Source organism: Montipora capricornis, chromosome 7 (assembly GCF_036669925.1).
Source record: "Montipora capricornis isolate CH-2021 chromosome 7, ASM3666992v2, whole genome shotgun sequence".
Taxonomy (NCBI): Eukaryota; Metazoa; Cnidaria; class Anthozoa; order Scleractinia; family Acroporidae; genus Montipora; species Montipora capricornis.
In genome coordinates this window covers 23,435,905-23,460,904 of record NC_090889.1, presented here as the reverse complement: position 1 = coordinate 23,460,904, position 25,000 = coordinate 23,435,905, and the positions used below count along the sequence as shown (strand labels likewise).

The 25,000-nt window shown below is 39.8% G+C and overlaps 1 protein-coding gene across 3 annotated transcripts in view; it reads left to right on the top strand.

Annotated features, from left to right (window-relative positions):
• Positions 1 to 24,502, top strand: part of LOC138057751 (uncharacterized) — a 31,559-nt gene extending 7,057 nt beyond the window's left edge. The window contains exons 1-5 of one of the 3 annotated variants that reach the window (XM_068903685.1): positions 12,310 to 12,412; positions 13,827 to 13,997; positions 16,159 to 16,515; positions 20,893 to 21,093; positions 22,529 to 24,502. In XM_068903685.1, the coding sequence (XP_068759786.1) occupies positions 13,859 to 13,997; positions 16,159 to 16,515; positions 20,893 to 21,093; positions 22,529 to 22,764 (933 nt within the window). In that variant the 5' untranslated portion in view covers positions 12,310 to 12,412; positions 13,827 to 13,858 and the 3' untranslated portion in view covers positions 22,765 to 24,502. Of the gene's footprint in view, positions 1 to 292; positions 545 to 4,724; positions 4,911 to 6,356; positions 7,600 to 12,309; positions 12,413 to 13,826; positions 13,998 to 16,158; positions 16,516 to 20,892; positions 21,094 to 22,528 lie in introns of those variants that run through there. The other 2 variants (XM_068903683.1, XM_068903684.1) reach the window with 2 other exon arrangements.
• The last annotated feature ends 498 nt before the right edge of the window (positions 24,503 to 25,000 follow it).

Below are 25,000 nucleotides of genomic sequence, written 5' to 3'. Positions count from 1 at the left end.
AACTGGACACCCATTTCACACAAAAAGGCTTATAAATGTGGTTGTTGAAATATGTCAGAATCTCTGTCCACACGGAATTGTACACGTTTTCAGGCGTTATTCCTTTTTTAGATAGCTTTAAAAAATATGTGAGGCAGCGAGGTATATAAGCTTATTATTAAAGAAGGAAACAATTAAGCTTACCTGAAAGCTAACAGTTGTAAATAATTGTTTTGTCTCTCCCTCTATTTCTTTCACCTTAACGTTGATTTTCATTGAAATTTTCTATTCTTCTCCTTCCTTAATTTTGAAGCTCAAAGCGCGCGATCCTTACGCACTTGTGAGCTTAACGCCGTCTCTAGAACGTCTTCTGATAAGACCTTGCAAAGCCGTGATGGATTCGCCTATTACGAGCCTTTGACAATAGTGAAGACGCCCCAACAAGAAATCACCACCTTGACTCCGACAACAAGTGATGTACTGCTGATCAAGACAGCAGCCTCAACTCCAACTGAAACAACAGTCTCTCCAAGTGTGGTACCCACGACGGCACCAGGCACAAAAGGTAAGTAGTTAACTTGGGAAGGTCGCGTTCTATTTCTCCTGGTTAAAATCACGCTACATAAATACTTAGTTCACCGCTCCACATAAGGGAAGTATGATTATTTTTCCTTTTTAACCAATGATAATATATAGATTTAGCCAAGCCTAAAAGCGGAGCTCCCGTTTCTAACCCCAGAAAGCAATATCGTGTTTATGGAAATTATATGCTTCTGCATAAAGTACAAAATTAATCGTTATTAGTGTGTACAGTTTACAGTAACCAAACAGGTCAAAAACCTCTGAGCTGAAATCAGTAAAAAAACAAGCCTTGCAAACAATAACTAACCATTTTAATCAACAACTAAAACTGAAATTACATGGACAGTAATCTCTTTCACAACATTTTCCGTTTGACTGACAATCTTTACTCCCTCTCTCTTCAGTTCAGAACAACAGCAAAAATCTTTACTAATTAAAAAGTCAACCTAAAGTGTAGTAAATTCGCTTACTCGACTGCAATTTCACAGTCAAACAAAGAAGCTCACAACTGGACACCCATTTCACACAAAAAAGTTTATAAATGTGATTGTTGAAATATGTCAGAATCTCTGTCCACACGGATTTGTACGCGTTTTCAGGCATTATTCCCTTTTTAAAAAATATGTGAGGCAGCGAGGCATATAAGCTTATTATTAAAGAAGGAAACCATTAAGCTTACCTGAAAGCTAACCGTTGTAAATAATTGTTTTGTCTCTCTCTCTATTTCTTTCACCTTAACGTTGATTTTCATCGAAATTTTCTATTCTTCTCCTTTCTCGGCTTCTCGCGAGGCTTTCCTCTCTTAAGGTGTCTCAAACCGGTTTCAAAACTTGCTGTTCTTATTAGAAGGATTGACACTACAACACCTTTTCACTTAACAGCAATGTTATGGTACCATATGAAACACCAATTATCACTGAAAAAGATTCGGTCGTTTTTGTGACTTAAAAGGTTACCGTGGCAACAGGAAAGCCCTGCAAAAACAGCCCATATTTTGTCATTAGCTTCTCATATCTCAAAAACGAACTCTGTGACCCTTATTTTATATTTCTGAAATGTAATCAGTACGTCAGAATGAAACTTTCTGTAAAGTTTAAAAAAATTATGTGGAGCGGTTTCAGAGCCACCTTAACTAATTGAAAATTTAAGGTAGCTCTGAATCCGCTCCGCGTTTCACCTTGGCCTGCTGATCACTTTCGTGCATTAAAAAAATGGGCTCACCCAGTTCGTTTCTCAGATATCAGCTTGAACTTAAGCCAAAATATAGGGTGTTTTTCAATGCTTTCCTGTTGCCATGGTAACTTGTAACGTCATAAACATGACTGCATCTTGTTCAGCAATAATTTGTGTTTCACATGGTACCACAACATTGCTGTTACGTGATAAAGTGTTACAGTGTCAATTCTTCTAATAACAAGGTCTCTTGAAAGTGTTGAAACTGGTTTGAGCCACCTTCAATTTCTCAAATTTCGTCGCCTGCTCTTTATCCCGTTGCTCATCACTGATATGATTTCCCGCCAGAAAAACGCGGGTTGCCAAATGCAACGCTGCCACCCGATTTCCATCCAAGGAAAGTTGCCCGAACACTCCCGTCCCCGGGGGCTGTCCTGCCTCCTCACCTCCACCCTGACAGTCTGTACGGGCGGGCGGCCGTACGTGACGTCATAACCAAAATTTCTCGCTTGCATAGATTTCCCAAAAATCTTACCCATGGTGCTCCGATGGCGCGCTTCGCCCGCCTGAGCTCCCTATTATGAATTGTTTTGTGGCATAATCGTAGAAGTCTCCGTCGTCGTTTCTTAAACTCCTTAAAAACGTGTCGCTTTGTAGAGAGCTTCTTAACCTGAGGATCATGATATTTGCATTTTCTTACCGGCTGCTGAGCAAGACCAATGTCATTTTTAGGTTGAAGACACACTTTCAACAAGTTAGCAGGTGTAGGAATAGTCAAGAAGTGATTAAAGTAATTGACGCCGTTGTGAAATTAAAAAAAAAACAGCTCAACGTTTTCCTTCAGCATTACTGGCCAAGAGGGCTTAGATATCTTGCTATTACGTATACTCAAGTTTCAGCCCATTTAAAGACAAAAGAATAAATCGATAAACCAACGTAGTTCCCTACCATACTTTCTGTTCTAGCAATAGACGTCTCAACCTTCTTTCAAGAACGCGCACTCTTCGTGAGGGCTCATAGTGCCATTAACGAATACTTTGTTCGTATTTTTTTATCTAATACCGCATTCACACCAAAGCTTAAACACGTTTAAAAGCTGTTTAGTTAAACATGGTTTAAAATTGTTTTCTTGATACAAGTTACTACCTGACATAATGTAGACTCCAAATTCAACACAATGAAGACACACATTAGAACTTACATGAACCCTACGTAAAATTCAATCTTTCAGCCTTCCGTTGCTCATTTTTTATTTTGTTAAACCTGGTTCAATCAAACGTGTTTAGTTGGTGTGAATCGACTGTGCAAGACTGTGCAAGACTGTGCAAGGGAGCCGGAAAAGCATGATTTGAAGACTAGATGGATCGCAGCTCCGACTTTAAGATCGGGAGTGAATGCAAATTGTATGAGGCAGTCCGGCCCAATGGTTATGGCGCTTGCCTTGAGATCCGGGGATCCCGGGTTCAAGACCCATTTTGACGACTGCTTAAATTTGTTCCTAATAGTCCCTGGTTCAACTTCTCAGCTGCACTTGTAAATAGCCAACTAGCTTGCCTCAGGCCAGTTGGGATTCTTTACAGTTGATGTTGTATGTTCTGTTCTGTTGTGATTATTTCTTTGGCCTTGAAAGCCCCTATGGGGAGTGGTCAATTAAGTAATAGGGAGCTTACGAAACGACGCCGCCGACGGCAACGACGACGCTACAAAACAATAGGTTTAGTGGGCAAAAACAATGGCTCTGCACGTGCGTTTTACATTTTGGTACATTGCTTTGCCGTCATCTCCTAAATGACGACGTGAAATGACCAAATTCAAGATTCTGTAGAGGACGTTATCACATGACGATGAATTTTCAGTTCTCTCTCTACGCTTCCAACCCACTCATACCAGTTTAATTCCTCGACAGTTACTAAACATTTTTAACGCGAAACGACATGAAATAGTTTCTTAGTGACATGAATAACGCGAACTTGTATTTTTAAATGAAGTCCTCGTTGCCGTCCGCGTCGTCGTTTCGTAACCTCCCTATTATGTATGTATGTAACTTTTGCCAACTTTCTCGTTTGTTTTTCCTTTGTGAATTACCGGTACTCACGACTTAAGGGGTGTGGCTCTTAACTACCAAACCGTTGCTATGGACCCCTCCAAATAGTCATTCTCGAATTCCTTTAGCTCTACAGTAATCCTCTTTTGGCACGTGCGTTCTATTTAACATTCCTTTGTATGGTTCGACTCACAACCATATTTGGTTAATCACATGACCAAAACAGAAAATGGCAAAAAACTCAGCAAATTGACTATGTTTTTTGAGAACATTTTAACAAAAAATCTGTAAAATAGATTTTAAAAGAGATTATTTCTCCAAAAAATTATGACGTCATAAGGCCTTCCTTTTTTATACATTTTTCAAAATATTAGTTCAATTTTTTTGTCCAAATAGAGATTCCACGCTACTGTTTACGAAAAATGATGGGACGGTTCCCATCCAGTGAAAAAACCGACTCTTCCTTTCGTTTCCTGGGAGCTTTTACCTGTGTTTCACTGAAACGCACGGCAGAAGACTGGGACTAGTTGCACTTGCGTCTCCTGATTGAAGTGATGTAAGATTGGATGGAGAGGGGGGAGTAAAATGATCGCACCGTCGACCTCAGGTTTGTCAGTTGAATTACTGTTACACTACCCTGCGCCATAGACGCAGGTTAGGTCCGTCTGCGAACCAAAGCCGAAATCCTTGTTCTGGGCTCCCAGCAGCGTACCAGGATTTGAGAACGCGCCATTATTGGTCTGTTAAGGAAGATAATTGTTCGATAAGACTTCCGCTTGTTCGTTGAGTCCATTGGGGGTCCAGAACAAGTATCTCGGCGCTGCTTCGCAGACGTTACTATTAAACCGGTCTTAGATTACGTCTGCGACACAGGTTATAAAAACACGCGAAAAGAGCTATTCATGTTCATAAAATCCACTAAAACTGGGTATGTCCTTTCTTTCAGCGGACTATAGCGGGCCAGACTGGTATCCATACAAAGCCGGCTGTCTTCGAATTTTCGAAAATGGCAAGAAATGGTCTCAGGCAAACGAATATTGTAACACCAGCTCATGTGGATCCGGGAGAGGAAGATTGATTTCGATTCTCTCCGAAAATGAAAACGAAAATGTTACCCAGTGGTTGTCAAAAGGTTCGTTACGGCTTTTTCATCGCAGAGCATTTGCTAACAGTTAGGGCAACACCAACCTGAAAATCTAGGCTTGATAACGTCGTCCCCTTTCCTTCTCCGTTTGTCGTCGAATGCGTTTTGTAACTTTGGGAAACTTTGGGTCGTGCGGTTGGTCAGTCGGACTAAAGAACTACAATTGCAAACGAAAAATAAGCGGTAGAAAATGTCGAGTGAGGGGGGAAAGAAACGAGTACAGAGTCTGGGTGTTAACATACTTTTCTTCCACGCGGACAGACAGCCTCAACTGTGGAAGAGTGTCGCCTTTACTCTGAGGTTGAAGTAGAAAATAAAAACCTGTACAGGAAAAACCAATTTTTACATTTCAGACTTAAAGTTAAAAACATGTTTTACTTAGTTATTATCTTCCTCATATCTATTTCTATTTTTTTTTGGAAACTCAAAAATATGGGTCGGTGTCGGAGAAAGTGGACTGCCTGAGGGAAAAAGGGATACTTCAGGACCAGCGTGCATTTCTATGCCTTTTTTTTCGTCCTCTGCAAACAACGACGTGAAATGACCAAATTTAACAGCGAGCTTAAGCACGACACACTGACAGAAACCGGAAGTGAACATTTTGCGTACTAGGACATAGTCTCTCCCGGATTTTTAAACTAATGGTATCCAGTAGAGAAAAGATACCCGTTGAATTTGATCCTGGTAGTACCTGGTTCAACTTCACCCAACTGCACTTGTAAATAGTCAACTGGTTTGCCGTGGCCATGCCAGTTGAGTTGTTTTTCTGTTCTGTGGCTTCGTTGATTGTGTTTCCTTGGCTCTGAAAAGCCCCTCAGTATGGGGAGTAGTCAATCATGCCGGTATGCATGTATGTACGTCTTGGCTTGTGTTTCTTTGATTCTAAGCTTCCTAATAGATGAGATGGTAGCCATTTCAGAGAAATATATCATAACCAATAGATGAATTTACCCTTAGCGTAGCGCGTGCTTTAATATATAAATAGCTGCATTAAAAAAAAAAAGCATCGTTTATGTGACAAGAGTCAAGACCAAATGAATTCCAAACAGCCAGCACAAGCCAAAATTATCCAAGGGTGGGAAGAGAAACCTTTGTATAGGACGTACTGCACTAAGGCAAAAGTGGCACATGTGGATTACGACAACCCACAAATAGCTAAAAGATGCCGCGCTAAAGGCCTGCAGAATCGGAGGGCCTGTCACGGGCCGAGATCAAAGCTCAGCAGCAAAACTCTTTGAAAATTTGGCACATTGAACAATAAGACGGTTACTGTTTTCTTTCTCATACAATTTAAGGCTTTTCTCCGGCGAGAGCCCTATTCTCGGATGAGAAAAGCCCTGGAGACGAGATTGATGACCGCTTAATCAGTGTACAGAATCAATGCGCATGCTCTGTCCTCAAAATCGCTGACAATTTGTTTGGCTTGTTTCTTAGGTGACTACTTCATTGGATTGAATGATAAGGCAACTGAAGGAACTTTTCAGTGGATCGATGGAACCGTTGCTTCGTATACAAACTGGAAAGCTGGAGATGGTCCCAACAATAATAATAAGAATAAGAACTGTGTGCAAATAAGAATGCAAAATGGAGAAAATCATGGGAAGTGGGAAATACATAAATGTGAAACTTCCAGCAGATTTATATGCGAGTGCCCAGAAGGCCCTTGTACTTAGGCCCTTCCCTATTATGCTAAGTTTTTTTTGGCATTTTTTGGTTAAACAAGCACACTTTTTCTGTAAAAAGAATGATTGCTAGCATTATTTAGCATATTGCGTAACTTTGATCTAGATTTCAGCACTCCAAAGATTTCAAATTCTAAATTTTAGAATTCAAAAGCATAGTGATGATTTGCTTTTGTGTTTAACAGACGGATTTCTGTAACTGAAGTATGAACTGAGTGCATCTGAACTGAGTCGAAAGAGGTCTGGACCTAGCTGGTCAGCAGTTAACATTCAGAGGCCTTTCACATGCTTCCTCAAACAAGATTGCGTCGGCCAGTGCCGAAGGAAATTCTGACGGAAAACATCTACCAGTGAGAAACAGAATTGTGCCCTTGCTGAGTCCCTCTAGTCGAGCGTCATGTCACAGTACAGCAAGCGCTAAGGCCTTCATACTATTGTGTTGTTTCTGGAACCTTTTTATTGAAAATTCACTTTTTTTATTCACTTTGAAAAACGGGAGAAGTGGTCATAGTTTGATCCATGACCGAGCAATGAAAGGGAATGGGTTCGATATAGGGTTGACGTCACAAAGTACTTTCCACCGCTGTTTCCAAAGAACTATCACAATGCAAAGCGGTCTATGACGTCAACCCGGTATTAAACCCATTCCTCTCGCTTGCGCGGTTGTAGATCAAATTACAACCAGTTTTCCACCTTTTAGGAACCAGTCTAAAACAGTGACTTTGAAGGAACGAGTTCAGCGAACCAAAGAATTAGTGTTAGACAAGTGCCGCAGAAAATTGTAGAATTGTTAAGCAGAAAGGGTTTTTTTAGGTGATAGACACAGTAAGACACTTTAAAGGATATAATTAACACGAACGCGTAACAGGCCCGATTCCAGCTGGCTTGATAACTTGGCCATGGGTTGGAATCTTATTCAAACCTGGATTTTATTAATGCTTCTTCTAATAAAGTAGTTTCATTAAAGTGCACCCAAACATCGTCTACAATATTAATTTCCCGACCAAATGCAAACATGTTTTACCATTCTCACCTCAAAATGTCTTTTTTTATCTGCTGGGCAAGACGCAAGAAGATATTAGAAGTTCCAATAATTTGGACCCAAGACCCTAAGGTTAGAAGCCTGGCTCTATTCTCGATTTTGCGTCACAAACTGCTTTGCAATGCAAAATTTCTTTGAAAACAGGAATTCAAAGCAGTTTGTGACGTGAGATTGAGAGTAGACCCATTCCTCTCACGTCACGGGCGTGGGAGTCCAAATTACTGCTAGTTCTGCTAAGTTTAAGTGGCTTGCAAGGCACAGAGAAAGCGAAAATTTCTGGGTAAGAATGGTGACATATGTTTGCTTTGGATATGGAGATTTATATTAGGAACGGAAAACATTTCAGTTTAGGTGCAATTTAAATTTGATGATCTCTAGGTTAGAGATAGATTTACTGGCTTTTAGTTCTTTATTTAGGATGTACATGACTGGTAAAATCTTAGAGAGAACTGGTCGAATGGACGGAAAAAAACCAAGGAACATATAAGGACTTAGGATCGACGACAAGATCACCAAATGAATCCGCGATGACATTTTGCTGTCTTACACAATAAATCTGAGATTCGGGATAGATTTGGTATTGTAAATAATAAAAAAGACACAGCATAGGCTTTTGGTTGTATAATGATATTCTGACTGTTTTTTCGCATACAGGGATTCTTCAGTTGAAAATGATTAAATAGGTTTCATAGTTTGAACGTGTGTGCTGTTCCTTAGCCTGTGTACAGCCGCCCGCTCTCCGAAAAAAAATCGGAAAGGACCGACTGTGATTTACCGTTAGTAATCGTGTTCCGGAATAATTTTGCCTACCCATCATTAAGTGATCTACGCTGACCAAATTTGCGTGGCTCATATATTCTCAAAATGATGGTCAATGAGGTAGATTTCAAACGTGCATTGCATATTGAAGAGCGTCTCCGATAGTTTTAAGATACCTTGGCTTTATAGCATAGAAGCACTCTTTAAAGGAAAGGATGTATTTGCAACTCTTCCAACAGGGTACGGCTCTGATCTTCAGAGCAGCACAGATCGTTGCCGATGAGCTGTTATTTTCCTCGATATGTCCACATCTCAAATCTTCCAGGGCAACACGCTTTGTAGATTGTTGTTGAGAATGGCTAGGCTGGTCCGAGCAAGGCGTTGGGATTACATTGACTGGTAAGGGATAGCGGGAGACGTTTTGGAGTGGACAATCTTTTGAATAGTGCTATATTCACCTCGTGAAGATTCGTCAGGAACGCTTTCGTTTCTTTAGCGCTGAGAACAATTCCTACAAATGTATGTAGAATTAATTTCCACTATACACTCCCGCCATAGATAACAATTCCACTCGTACTTTAAAAGAAAAAAACCTTTTTGAGCATCAAAAAGATTTTTATTCGTATTTTTTACCGTGCGCAAAGTACACACGAACTCATCGTAAAATCTCTCACGGTGGTTCTCACGGTGTTGATGTGGAGAAATAAAAATAAAACCCAATCAAAACTCGTTGTTTCAATGATGTAATGATCGATGGGTAATAACCAATCAAATCATTTTCCACGCATTCCAGGAAAAATCACGTGGTATTGAACACGATTATTAACGATAAATCACAGACGCTCCTTTCCGGTTTTTTGTTCGGAGAGCGGGCGGCTGCACACAGGATACTGTTCTTTTGCAAGGTATTTGTCACACTGTCTTTATGTTCTCTTTGGGTAACAGCAAAAACATTTCCGAGCTCACCTCAGTGGCTTATCAGAGACTTAACGATATCTTATTGGGGCTTATGTATGAGCGAGCTGTATTCAACAATTCCTGTAATCTGATATGTTCCGGGAGATGATGGTTTATGGTTTACATCACTTGTTTAGTTATGTCTCTCAGATAGTACGCGTGCTATAATTGGTTAATTCAGCAGGCCGTACCCCACAATACCGCATCCTTAAATTGAAATTTTGATGTAATAACATTTTCAAGTAAGATTGCCATGTTGTTTACATGAAGTAAACTTGTAAAACTATTTTAATCCTGCAAGCCACTATTTCAAAAAGCCAATAAGCTTCATTTATTTTTCTGATTTTAATGCGTGCCTATCATTTGTGGAAGATGAACGTCATGGCTGAGTTGACTTCAACTAGACTAAGTTTCTTTCTCGTGTACGTGAATATTTCAGATATATTAATAATAAGTCACGTCTCATATACTAATCTCGTTTTCTCGGTCCGTAATAGGGTAAGTTCAGTATGGATCCTCATTTTTCCCGTTGATTAATGGCCCGCGCCATAGAAGTAATAAATAGCAGATCCCATATTGCCGAGAGCTTGTTTAATGCAATTAAGTCGAGTACACGCAGTTTTCGGGAACGTGAAGAACATTGCGGAAGATAACATGTTATTTTCGCGCGTAAAGATGTTATATTTTCCCTCGAAAGCTGACCTGGTATCACCAGGAACATCAATGCCGTGGAGGAGAAAGTGGCACACAATCCGACAACCGAGCTAAGAAACATTAATCTGCAAGAAAACTCAATCCCCTCCATAAATAAACAATTCAGTCAATGGAGTGGGCCGCTACTACCTCGACAATTATTTCCATTCTACAGTATCTTTCAGTCCCCGCTGACAGTCGTACCTATTGTGAATTTCTCCCGGCCGGTTGTTAAATCTTTGTCGCTATTGATAGAGTACAATACCGGACTTATCGAAAAGAAACAAATACCTGCGTCTCGGCAAAGTGTTGGTTTAAAATTACCTACGGCGACAGATGACGATGTTGCCAAAGCAGTCATGGAAAATGAAACACTCAAAAAATCGTGCGTTGCAAATGTTTTGATTGAACTGAATACAGAATGCTCTCAGCTATGTAGTGTGAATGATCCATCAATGTTGAGATGTAAAGCTGAAAGCCAAATTGTAAATTTCAAATTTTCCGACTTTGTAAACAAAGAGTTGAAAGAACGCGCTAGTCTTTTCCACCAGTTTTTGTTTGCCGTGGCTTGTCCTCCCGGTGCATCCCGAAATACAGTGAAAACACCAGAAACGAAGATCCTGGGAATTGCTATGGCTGCTGGAATTCTTATGAAAGCACGAAATAAGCATATGAGTTTGGCCCAAGTGGTGACATCACTGATACTCCACAATGGGGGCTTGTCTATGATGACCGCTGAACGTATGGTTCGTGGACATTATAATTCTGCACATGCCGTGACATCAGTGACATCCGGCACAATAGTCAGGTGTCTCAATGGCCTGATTGTAACAAGAGTGATAAAAGCGTGAAATTTGACACACAACTTGCTTATACCCTAACAAATGATATTAAAAGGGGTTAGGCCCATGTAAATCTGCTCACGCTTGCGTTTTAAGGAGATTTTAGTTTTTGACCAAATTCAATATTTTGGGATACCTGTGGTACGATTTTCAACGGAGTTATTTTACCACTATTTAAGGCAAATGTTGGATTTTTATCTTGATTTGATCACTTGTTTATGTACTTTCCTATTGTATTTAAGATTGGATTTTAAAAAAGCGTTGACAAAGCCACGCGGGTAGTGATATCCAGTCTTCGCTTGACCAATAACAAAGGCAAAATAAATAAAAGCAGAAAAGCCTGAGAAATGACCGCGTCTTCTCGTATAACCAATCTGATCATACTAGGAATGCTTATGCTCGTTGCAAAAACCGTCACAAACGCCCGTCGCGTCGCTCTAAGATTTCGCTCTGAGCAGTCACATTTACACAATGGCGTGCACGTAATGGTCATCCAAACTGGTTTCCACTGATCATGATTGTTCTCTCCTTCAACCCATGAAAAATCTGTGGCAGAAGGAACATCCTGCACCGCGTGTTTTAATGATGTCCAAATCCCTGCCTGGTATACTGCCCTTTGAGCATGCTGCAGAATTGCATCCTGAAATTAAGTTGAAATTGTTTAGAGAGAAAACTATAGTTCGTTTTTATTTTACTTTGAGAAAAACGGCTTTCGATAACAAAGTGTTTACTTACTTTTTATTAATTTTGCAAGTATATCTCTCCCCAACTGAAACGTCATCATCACATTATTTTTCCCAAATATCTAACTGCGTTGGAGGAATAATGTCCAAGTCTCTGTTTCGCTTCAATTCGAGAATAGCATGAAGCATGTGGCGTCCACAGAGACCAGGGGACTTGATTTGTCATGTATTATGATCCTAAATCTCTCTAGCTTCTGGAAATTCTCTGACGAGACACCCAGCTGCTGGAAGGGATGAGTCGCAATGTGCTCCAGGACAGGTGTTACTTCACTATTCAATTCTCATGCCCGCCACGCTGACTAATAGACGATACCACAGGAATCCCAAATCTTGAATAGTAAAATCTCTTTAAAAAGGAAGCGTGGGCAGATTGACATGGGCTTCCCTTCTAATATCATTTGGAAGGGTGTAAGCAAATTGTGTGCCAAATTTCATGATTTCATCACTCGTGTCACGAACGAGCCTAATTATAATTAAATTTTGCGTTAAGCCACCAAACTATAAGCACCTGGCTTGCAGACCGATCTGACTGATCATGACAACGCAGACAACGACCGCCCGAGCGATTTTCCTTCCAGTTTCTTCAGCCGAAAAGTGGTCTACTTATATGACAATAAGTAAAGAAAGCTTTTCAGATTGTTACGTTCTTGACGGCTACGGAGGGTTTCAAGACAAAGCGCGTGAGTGTGGCATCGATAAGCTTGTTTTTTAGATTGGTGTGAAGCATAAAAAGCCCAATCCACCAGACTTTCCTAGCGGCAGATTTTTCACGGTAAGCTCGGAAGACGAATGGAAAAGCTACCAAGATTTTATGTTGGGCAATAACGGGAATTAGCATAAATACACAGGTGATTACACAAAATCGCGTGCTCTCATTGGCTCGCTATCTCGGATTACCAGCCGATAATCACCTCGACGGACAAAATGGCTGCCAGTAGTCGTTTTGCCACTGTAAAGGAAGATGATTTCGCGTTGAAATGTTTTTTATTTTCTCTTTTTTGAAATAATCAGCTGTGTATTTATACTAAAACAATTATTCGCCTCAGGCTCAGTGATTATCTCGACTTCGTCTCGGTGAATATTCACCGATAATCATTGCCTTCGGCGAATAATTGTTACTCGAACTTGTTAAAAACTTGTTAAAGTTTTAAATCCGTTAATTTTACCCGTAAAAAATTTTAGCCACCAACTTTTTAAAACTATACTTGACTCTTTGACAAAATAAACTCTTAAGGTGAACTCAGACGGAAACCGAAATTTTATTGACTGCAGTTCTGACAGCTTCTTTGTATTTTGAAGATTAACGCAAATCAAGTGATTTCAAAATTTTTTTGCAATCTTGATTTTAGGATTACATAGGTGCATTATTGTAAGTGTTCCAACATTCATTTTTGCCTCCATTTTATGGCTGGGGTTTTACAATTAATGAATGGGATAAGCGTAAAACCAAATGCTACCATTGGTACTTCTATGTCATGGGCGGGTACACAAGTTACTGAAAATATCACCATTTCGAATATCATCTTTCAGAATTGTGTTAATTACGTTTGCATCAAGAATCCGTCCGGCTGACATTATCTCATTTCATCTAATGAGATGACTGGTCTAGTTTCAATTAGTTCGAACTAAACATAAAAATGATAAGACTGAACGCCCTTGGATATTATATTAAACTAACACTAAGCTATCTTAAGAAAACAAACTAACGTAGTCCAAATATATCTCTCCTGGCTGAAGCTCAAAGATCATTATTAGTATCTGGGCTAAGTCCCCTGTAAAAAATCAATAAAAAGAAACATCCAAAAAGCACCTTATGTAAATTTTTATAGAAATATTAATGATGAAACAAGTGACAATTCTAAAGACTCTTATAAAGTGGCAATTTTTAAGGCGGCCTTAAAAGGGGCATTTGAAGGTATCGTTAAATTGGCAGATTTACAAGACGTCCCAAGACGTCCCAAAAGTTGCAATTCAGTTTAAGGTACTTAAAAGTGGAAATTTTAAGTCGTCTTGAAAGTGGGACTTTTCAAGAAGCGTAAGTCTCTAAATATAATTTCTTCATTACGTTTTTATAAAAGACATATAATTTTGTGGCCTTGATTTTTGGATATTGCTTTTTATTAATTTTTCATACTGGACTTAGCCCAGATAACGATACTGACTGATCTCCCAATTTACCAGTACAGATAACTGGAGTTATTAGATCTGACAGGACTGCATGCTGGTCGCTTCGATTTTAGCGATGACGAAGATTAGCGTTTTACTACACTTGACCGTCCTGTTGGATTTTGTCGGCAAGAACCAATCTTTTGGACACGACTTCAAGCGTTCGACCCTGTTTCATAAAATTAAAGAGGGTATGTCACATGTATATTAGATCGTATATAATTTTATTTGTTTCCAATTTGTTCATCTCCCATCAAGCTAAAGTTGGAGTCCCTTTAGCTTTGTACGTAATATCGCTTGACACAGAACCACAGCGAAATACTGCAAATATTTTATAGATCTGAAAAACCCTTCTTCACTTTAGGATTTCATCCACAGACAAAATAGTTACAGCCCGGCGATCGATCTAAGAGCGTCATAAACTGACCGTGTCGGAAAGTCAACCCCTATCTGATTCGAAAGTCACAGTTTGAGGTTTCATGATTTTTATCAAAATATAAAAGTTTCAAATTGCAGTAGGCGAGAGTCGAAAGCATTTATGGGTACAGCGTGTAGTTGGCGCTGATTGTATCTACAATGTTGGCGAGAAAAAATCTCGATACAAATTAAGTCACAGTTGCTTTGACAAATCGCAAAGGCTGCAGGTAGCGAACCTATCAAAACGTGACACACATGCAGCTGACGCCAAGCTCGGAGAAAAGCTCGCGAACAACTCGAAATTCAATTCACAATTTTGCATCTTTTCTTTCTCAACATTGACTCTACAGAATTATTTCTCTTCAAACACCACACATTTAAGCAAAAACGAAGGACAAGCTTTGACTTTATACTTTACAAAGACAAATCATGTTTGTAAATTTAGATCATTCTCCTCAGTTTTTCATCACAGATATATGTTAATTCTATTTAATTTTTTTTCTGTATTTTTCTTATGTAATCAATTCATGATTGTAATAAAATATTTCCGAAACATACATATCTTTTGACTAAGGATATTGACATAGTTACAGCGGTTATCAGTTACACGAGCCCCTCAACGACGTTTTTTCATATTTCGAATTAAAGTAAAATTTAGGTGGACGTCAATCAAATGTGTCCATGACGATACTCCTTTTCTCTTGACCGCAGTTGAATTCGTCGTGGAAACATTTGATGGACGTCCGCCTAAATTTTATTTTCAATATGAAAAATGTCGTTGAGGGATGCGTGCTACTGATAACTCCTGTAATATTATTACAGTTTATATTGTTAATTATGCTCTCAATGAAAACGGGCTTTATATGTAGACTCCTGGTTAATTTGCATACGTACACGTGACAGTGTGCCACAAGGTGTCTCCTTAAAGTGCTACAATGATAAAAAAAATCACTTCCTTTTTTTCTTGATATTTTGAAAGTGTGATTGCTTAACGTTGGACTGCAAAAAAAATTTGAGCTTTGGTTTTTATCCAAAGAGTTTTGGATTTTACTGTTAACTTTGAGGGTAAGTTTTGGATTTTTCACTGTCCACCATTACTCACGTTCCAAACTGAGCGATTGGACCTCAGAGGGTTGGATCGTGGGAAAAAAGACGTCATTTACTCACCAGCTTGAAATTTCAGCTGGTAAACGCAGCTTACTATATGTGCAAAACAAGAGTTTTAAAGTCCCATACCCCGAAACTCCCGAGCTGCATATTAATTCATCCGCGTACACACACATCGCATTCTTTAACCATTGAGTCTTTAACGTCATTTTCTCCTCGATCCATATCATTCAAGATTTTAATATTGGTAATGGCGGACCATTAAATACGAAAATTCCTGTTAAAATAAACGGTGTTCTTTTGAAATCAGAGCTTAAAACTTGGGTCACTTAGTGTTTAGTTAATATAGCTTTCAAATCCAAAGAAAAATGGAACTTGATTTTTTTTGGTCATAGTATCACTTTAAGCCTATTCTGGTTTACCACGATAAGAGGGTCATTTTGTGACTCCTACACCAAGTAACACGAGTCTCATCTCTCTCTGATTGGTCGCAAAGGAGATGCTCTAAACCATGAACTCCGTTAACAAATGTGGGCGTAAAACCGCGGTCTATGCCAGGGCATTTTCAGGGTCCAAGTTAATTTTAAACTATTCTTTTAGCAATAAGTCTCAGATAGCACGAATGACTCCCGTATATTCTCAGCCACTCGATCAGAGGTTAAGGAGAATCGAATGGGTTTTCCGCAGGTAATAGCGAAGAATAACAACACTGTCGATCCTAAATCTAATACTGACCAAACTATAGGACGATTTGCCCGTTTAAACGCTTTGTTCGTCTTCTAGTGTGAAAACGACCAATGAACACTGAACTTGCATTTATCTTTTTAGGAGAAGCGTTAAATGGTCACGTGATTTCGGTACACCAAGTTCGCAGCGAACTGGCCTGCGCCCATAAATGTCATTCGAATCACAGATGTGCTTCCCTCAATTTTGAAGCTCAAAGCGCGCGATCCTTACGCACTTGTGAGCTTAACGCCGTCTCTAGAACGTCTTCTGATAAGACCTTGCAAAGCCGTGATGGATTCACCTATTACGAGCCTTTGACAATAGTGAAGAAGCCCCAACAAGAAATCACCACCTTGACTCCGACAACAAGTGATGTGCTGATCAAGACAGCAGCCTCAACTCCAACTGAAACAACAGTCTCTCCAAGTGTGGTATCCACGACGGCAGCAGGCACAAAAGGTAAGTAGTTAACTTGGGAAGGTCGCGTTCTATTTCTCCTGGTTAAAATCACGCTACATAAATACTTAGTTCACCGCTCCACATAAGGGAAGTACGATTATTTTTCCCTTTTAACCAATGATAATATATAGATTTAGCCAAACCTAAAAGCGGAGCTCCCGTTTATAACCCCAGAAAGCAATATAGTGTTAACTTTATGGAAATAATAATGATTCTGTATAAAGTACAAGATTAATCGTTATTAGTGTGTACAGTTTACAGTAATCAAACAGATCAAAAACCTCTGAGCTGACATCAGTAAACAAACAAGCCTTGCAAACAACAACTAACCATTTTAATCAACAAGTAAAACTGAAATTACATGCACAGTAATCTCTTTCACAACATTTTCCGTTTGACTGACAATCTTTACTACCTCTCTCTTCAGTTCAGAACAACAGTAAAAATCTTTACTAATTAAAAAGTCAACCTAAAGTGTAGTAAATTCGCTTAATCGACTGAAATTTCACAGTCAAACAAAGCAGCTCACAACTGGACACCCATTTCACACAAAAAACCTTATAAATGTGATTCTTGATATATGTCAGAATCTCTGTCCACACGGAATTGTACACAATTTCAGACGTTATTCCTTTTTTAGATAGCTTTAAAAAATATGTGAGGCAGCGAGGCATATAAGCTTATTATTAAAGAAGGAAACCATTAAGCTTACCTGAAAGCTAACCGTTGTAAATAATTGTTTTGTCTCTCTCTCTATTTCTTTCACCTTAACGTTGATTTTCATTGAAATTTTCTATTCTTCTCCTTCCTCGGCTTCTCGCGAGGCTTTCCTCTCTTAAGGTGTCTCAAACCAGTTTCAAAACTTGCTGTTCTTATTAGAAGGATTGACACTACAACACAATTTCACTTAACAGCAATGTTATGGTACCATATGAAACACCGATTATCGCTGAAAAAGATTTGGTCGTTTTTGTGACTTAAAAGGTTACCGTGGCAACAGGAAAGCCCTGCAAAAACAGCCCATATTTTGTCATTAGCTGCTCATATCTCAAAAACGAAGTCTGTGACCCCTATTTTATATTTCTGAAATGTGGTCAGTACGTCATAATGAAACTTTCTGTAAAGTTTAAAAAAATGATGTGGAGCGGATTCAGAGCCACCTTAAATAATTGAAAATTTAAGGTAGCTGTTACGTGATAAAGTGTTACAGTGTCAATTCTTCTTATAACAAGGTCTCTTGAAAGTGTTGAAACTGGTTTGAGCCACCTTCAATTTCTCAAATTTCGTCGCCTGCTCTTTATCCCGTTGCTCATCACTGATATGATTTCCCGCCAGTAAAACTCGGGTTGCCAAATGCAACGCTGCCACCCGATTTCCATCCAAGGAAAGTTGCCCGAACACTCCCGTCCCCAGGGGCTGTCCTGCCTCCCCACCTCCACCCCGACAGTCTGTACGGGCGGGCGGACGTACGTGACGTCATAACCAAAATTTCTCGCATGCATAGATTTCCCAAAAATCCTATTCATGGTGCTCCGCTGGCGCGCTTCGCCCGCCTGAGCTCCCTATTATGAATTGTTTTGTGGCATAATCGTAGAAGTCGCCGTCGTCGTTTCTTAAACTCCTTAAAAACGTGTCGCTTTGTAGAGAGCGTCTTCACCTGAGGATCATGATATTTGCATTCTCTTACCGGCTGCTGAGCAAGACCAATGTTATTTTTAGGTTGAAGACACACTTTCAACAAGTTAGCAGGTGTAGCGATAGTCAAGAAGTGATTAAAGTAATTGTCGTCGTTGTGAAATTTAAAAAAAAAAACAGCTCAACGTTTTCCTTCAGCATTACTGGCCAAGAGGGCTTAGATATCTTGCTATTACGTATACTCAAGTTTCAGCCCATTTAAAGGCAAAAGAATAAATTGATGAACCAACGTAGTTCCCTACCATACTTTCTGTTCTGGTAATAGACGTATCAACCTTCTTTCAAGAACGCGCACTCTTCGTGAGGGCTCATAGTGCCATTAACGAATACTTTGTTCGTTTTTTTATCTAACACCGCATTCACACCATAGCTTAAACACGTTTAAAAGCTGTTTAGTTAAACATGGTTTAAAATTGTTTTCTTGATACAAGTTACTACCTGACATAATGTAGACTCCAAATTCAACACAATGAAGACACACATTAGAACTTACATGAACCCTACGTAAAACTGTAGTCTTTCAGCCTTCCGTTGCTCATTTTTTATTTTGTTAAACCTGGTTTAATTAAACGTCTTTAGTTGGTGTGAATCGGGTATAAGACTGTGCAAGAGAGCCGGAAAAGTATGATTTGAATACTAGAAGGATCGCAGCTCCGACTTTAAGATCGGGAGTGAATGCAAATTGTATGAGGCAGTCCGGCCCAATGGTTATGGCGCTTGCCTTGAGATCCGGGGATCCCGGGTTCAAGACCCATTTTGACCACTGCTTAAATTTGTTCCTGATAGTCCCCGGTTTAACTTCTCAGCTGCACTTGTAAATAGCCAACTAGCTTGCCTCAGGCCAGTTTCGATTCTTTACAGTTGATGCTGTATGTTCTGTTCTGTTGTGATTATTTCTTTGGCCTTGAAAGCCCCTATGGGGAGTGGTCAATTAAGTAATAGGGAGCTTACGAAACGACGACGCCGACGGCAACGACGACGCTACAAAACAATAGGTTTAGCTCCAAAAACAATGGCTCTGCACGCTCTGCACGTGCGTTTTACATTTTGGTACATTTCTTTGCCGTCATCTCCTAAATGACGACGTGAAATGACCAAATTCAAGGTTCTGTGGAGGACGTTATCACATGACGATGAATTTTCAGTTCTCTCTCTACGCTTCCAACCCACTCATACCAGTTTAATTCCTCGACAGTTACTAAACATTTTTAACGCAAAACGACATGAAATAGTTTCTTAGTGACATGAGTCCTCGTTGCCGTCGGCGTCGTCGTTTTGTAAGCTCCCTATTATGTATGTATGTAACTTTTGCCAACTTTCTCGTTTGTTTTTCCTTTGTGAATTACTCACGACTTAAGGGGGTGGCTCTTAACTACCAAACCGTTGCTATGGACCCCTCCAAATAGTCATTCTCGAATTCCTTTAACTCTGCAGTTATCCTCTTTTGGCAAGTGCCTTCTATTTAACATTCCTTTGTATGGTTCGACACGCAACCATATTTGGTTAATCACATGACCAAAACAGAAAATGCCAAAGAACTCAGCGAATTAACTATGTTTTTCAAAAAATTTGAACGCAAAAGTTTGAGAACATTTTAACACAAAATCTGTAGCATGGATTTTAAAAGAAATTATTTCTCCAAAAAATTATGACGTCATAAGGCCTTCCTTTTTTTATACACTTTTCAAAATATTAGTTCAATTTGTTTTTGTCCAAATGGAGATTCCACGATACAGTTTACGAAAAATGATGGGACGGCTCCCATCAAGTGAAACAATCGCCTCTTCCTTTCGTTTCCTGAGAGCTTTTACCTGTGTTTCACTGAAACGCACGGTAGAAGACTGGAATTAGTTGCGCATGCGTCTCCTGATTGAAGTGATGTCATATTGCCATTGAAAAAATTGCTTCATAGAACCATCTATGCAACCCTTTCGTAGGGTTCTTTGTCTAAAAAAGGTTGCTTAGTAACCATTGTCTTTCTGTAGTTAAGTGCCACCCCCTTAAAAACCAATAAATAAATGCCTTTGTCTATACCACACCTCACGAACAACTAAAGGACCAACAACAATTATAAGACAACAGGAAGACATTTTGTTTCTTTTCCCTTACTTCTTGCTCGTGTTTAAGTTAACCGATCAAAACCAATCAAAATTTGAGAAGCAAGGGTGGCACAGTCTGTTAGTGCGCGGCCTTGGTGCAAGAGGTCCCGAGTTGGATTCACTGATCTCACATCCTTGTTTCGACTTCTTTCTGTGTAGCTTAAGTAGCTTTAAATACCCGTAAAACGGAGCACTGATGGAGAGGGGGAAAAATGAGCGCACCGTCGACCTCAGGTTTGTCAGTTGAATTACTGTTACACTACCCTGCGCTATAGAGGAAACCAAACCTCTGGTTAGGTCCGTCTGAGAACAAAGCCGAAATCTTTGTTCTGGGCTCCCAGCAGCGTACCAGGATTTGAGAACGCGCCATTATTGGTCTGTTAAGAAAGAAAATTGTTCGATAAGACTTCCGCTTGTTCGTTGAGTCCATTGGGGGTCCAGAACAAGAATCTTGGCGCTGCTTCGCAGACGTTACTATTAAACCAGTGTTAGATTACATCTGCGACAAAGACTATCAAAACACGTGAAAAGCATTATTCATGTTCATAAAATCCACCAAAACTGAGTATGTCCTTTCTTTCAGCGGCCTATTGCGGGCCAGACTGGTATCCATACAAAGCTGGCTGTCTTCGATTTTTCAAAAAACACAAGAAATGGTCTCAGGCAAACGACTATTGTAACGCTAGCTCAGGTGGATCCGGGAGAGGAAGATTGATTTCGATTCTCTCCGAAAATGAAAGCAAAAATGTTACCCAGTGGTGGTCATCATTGTCACTTTCAAAAGGTTTGTTACGGCTTTTTCATCGCAGAGCATTTGCTAACAGTTAAGGCAACACCAACCTGAAAATCTAGGCTTGATAATGTCGTCCCCTTTCCTTCTCCGTTTGCCGTCGAATGCGTTTTGTAACTTTGGGTCGGTCGGTCGGTCGGAGTAAAGAACTACAATTGCAAACGAAAAATAAGCGGCAGAAAATGTCGAGTGAGGGGGAAAGAAACGAGTAAAGAGTCACGGTGTTAACATACTTTTCTTCCACACTCGGACAGAAAGCCTCAACTGTGGAAGGGTGTCGTGTTTACTCTGAGGTTGAAGTTGAAAATAAAAATCTGTACAGGAAAAACCAATTTTTAAATTTCAGACTTAAAGTTAAAAACATGTTTTACTTAGTTATTATCTTCCACATGTCTTTTTTTTTTTTTTTTGGAATCTCAAAAATATGGGTCGGTGTCGGAGAAAGTGGACGGCCTGAGGGAAAAAGGCTTATTTCAGGAGCGGCGTGCATTTCGATGCCTTTTTGTTTTTCGTCCTCTGCAAACAACGACGTGAAATGACCAAATTTAACAGCAAGCTTAAGCACGACACACTCACAGAAACCGGAAGTGAACATTTTGCATACTAGGACAGTAGTCTCTCCCGGATTTTTAAACTAATGGTATCCAGTAGAGAAAAGATACCCGTTCTAACCACTGGTTGAATTTGATCCTGGTAGTACCTGGTTCAACTTCACTCAACTGCACTTGTAAATAGCCAACTGGTTTGCCTGAGCTGCGGCCATGCCAGTTGAGTTGTTTTTCTGTTCTGTGGCTTCGTTGATTGTGTTTCCTTGGCTTCGAAAATCCCCTCAGTATGGGGAGTAGTCAATCATGCCGGTATGCATGTATGTACGTCTTGGCTTGTGTTTCTTTCTAAGCTTCCTAATAGATGAGATGGTTGCAATATATCATAACCAATTGATGAATTTACCCGTAGCGTAGCGCGTGGTTTAATATATAAATAGCTACTAACATTAAAAAAAAAAAAGCACCGTTTATGTGACAAGAGTCAAGACCAAATGAATTCCAAACAGCCAGCACAAGTTAAAATTATCCAAGGGTGGGTAGAGAAACCTTTGCATAGGAAGTACCGCACTAAGGTAAAAGTGGCACATGTGGATTACAACAACCCACAAATAGCTAAAAATGCCGCGCTAAAGGCCTGCAGAATCGGAGGGCCTGTCACAGGCCGAGATCAAAGTTCAGCAGCAAAAATTTGGCACATTTGAACAATAAGACGGTTACTGTTCTCTTCCTAATACAATTTAAGGCTTTTCTCCCGCGAGAGCCCTATTCTCGGATGAGAAAAGCCCTGGAGACGAGATTGATGACCGCTTAATCAGTGTACAGAATCAATGCGCATGCTCTGTCCTCAAAATCGCTGACAATTTGTTTGGCTTGTTTCTTAGGTGACTACTTCATTGGATTGAATGATAAGGCAACTGAAGGAACTTTTCAGTGGGTCGATGGAACCGTCGCTTCGTATACAAACTGGAAGGATGAAGATGGTCCCAAAAATGATAAGAAAAAGAACTGTGTGCGAATAAGAATGGAAAATGAAAAAAATCATGGGAAGTGGGAAATGCATCGCTGTGATCGTTCCAGCAGATTTATATGCGAGTGCCCAGAAGGCCCTTGTACTTAGGCCCTTCCCTATTATGCTAAGATTTTTTTTGGCATTTTTTGGTTAAACAAGCACACTTTTTCTGTAAAAAGAATGATTGCTAGCATTATTTAGCATTTTGCATGACTTTGATCTAGATTTCAGCACGCCAAATATTTTAAATGCTAAATTTTAGAATTCAAAAGCATCGTAATGATTTGCTTTTGTGTTTGAGAGACGGATTTCTGCAACTGAAGTATGAACTGAGTGCATCTGAACTGAGTCGAAAGAGGTCTGGACCTAGCTGGTCAGCGGTTAACATTCAGAGGCCGTTAACGCCCTTCCTCAAACAAGATGGCGTCGACCAGTGCCACACCATCTTCACGACACTTGCAGCTCATAGAAGGAAATTCTGACGGAGAACATAGACCAGTGAGAAACAGAATTGTGCCCTTGTTGAGTCCCTCTAATCGAGCGTCATGTCACAGTACAGCAAGCGCTAAGGCGTTCATACTATTGTGTTGTTTCTGGAACCTTTTTATTGAAAATTCACTTTTTTTATTCACTTTGAAAAACGGGAGAAGTGGTCATAGTTTGATCCATGACCGAGCAATGAAAGGGAATGGGTTCGATATGGGGTTGACGTCACAAAGTACTTTCCACCGCTGTTTCCAAAGAACTATCACAATGCAAAGCGGCCTTTGCCGTCAACCCGGTATTAAATCCATTCCTCGCGCTTGCGCGGTTGTAGATCAAATTGCAACCAGTTTCCACTTTTTAGGAGCCAGTCTAAAACAATGACTTTGAAGGAAAGAGTTCAGCGAACCAAAGAATCAGTGTTAGACAAGTGCCGCAGAGAATTGTAGAATAGTTAGTCAGAAAGGGTTTTTTTTAGGTGATAGACCCTTTAAAGGATATAATTAACACGAACGCGTAACAGGCCCGATTCCAGCTGGCTTGATAACTTGTCCATGGGTTCGAATCTTATTAAAGACTGGATTTTATTAATGCTTCTTTTAATAAAGTAGTTTTACTAAAGTGCACCTAAATTCAAATATTTTTCATCTACAATATTAATTTCCCGACCAAATGCAAACAGGTTTTACCATTCTTACCTCAAAATGCCTTTTTTTATCTGCCGGGCAAGACGCACGAAGTTATCAGAACTTCCAATAATTTGGACGCACGACCGTAAGGTTAGAGGCCTGGGTCTATTCTCCACTTTACGTCACAAACTGCTTTGCAATGCAAATTTCTTTGAAAACAGGAGTTCAAAGCAGTTTGTGACGTGAAATCGAGACTAGACCCATTCCTCTCACATCACGTTCGTGAGTCCAAATTACTTCTAGTTCTGCTAAAATAACGTGGCTTGCAAGGCACAGAAAAAGCGAAAATTTGTGGGTAACAATGGTGACATATGTTTGCTTTGGATATGGAGATTTATATTAGGAATGGAAAACATTTCAGTTTAGGTGCAATTTAAATTTGATGATCTCTAGGTTAGAGATAGATTTGCTGGCTTTTAGTTCTTTATTTAGGATGTACATGACTGGTAAAATCTTAGAGAGAACTGGTCGAATGGACGGAAAAAAACCAAGGAACATATAAGGACTTAGGATCGACGACAAGATCACCAAATGAATCCGCGATGACATTTTGCTGTCTTACACAATAAATCTGAGATTCGGGATAGATTTGGTATTGTAAATAATAAAAAAGACATAGCATAGGCTTTTGGTTGTATAACGATATTCTGACTGTTTTTTGGCATACAGGGATTCTTCAGCTGAATATGATTAAATAGGTTTCATAGTTTGAACGTGTGTGCTGTTCCTTAGCCTGTGTACAGCCGCCCGCTCTCCGAAAAAAAATCGGAAAGGAGCGACTGTGATTTACCGTTAGTAATCGTGTTCGGGAATAATTTTGCCTACCCATCATTAAGTGATCTACGCTGACCAAAATTTGCGTGGCTCATATATTCTCAAAATGATGGTCAATGAGGTAGATTTCAAACGTGCATTGCATATTGAAGAGCGTCTCCGATAGTTTTAAGATACCTTGGCTTTATAGCATAGAAGCACTCTTTAACCCTTTGGCTACTAGAGATTTGGCCGAAAAACACGTTTTGAAGCTAGTTGAGGGGTTTTTTGGGTTTGTAGGGAGCTAAATCTCCCTACAAACCCGTTTCCAGGTTGTACACTCGGCGGCCTTTTCAGCCAGGTGCAAAATAAGCGCTTGCAAAGTTCGGGCATACGCAGAAAGCCAAATTTCGACATAG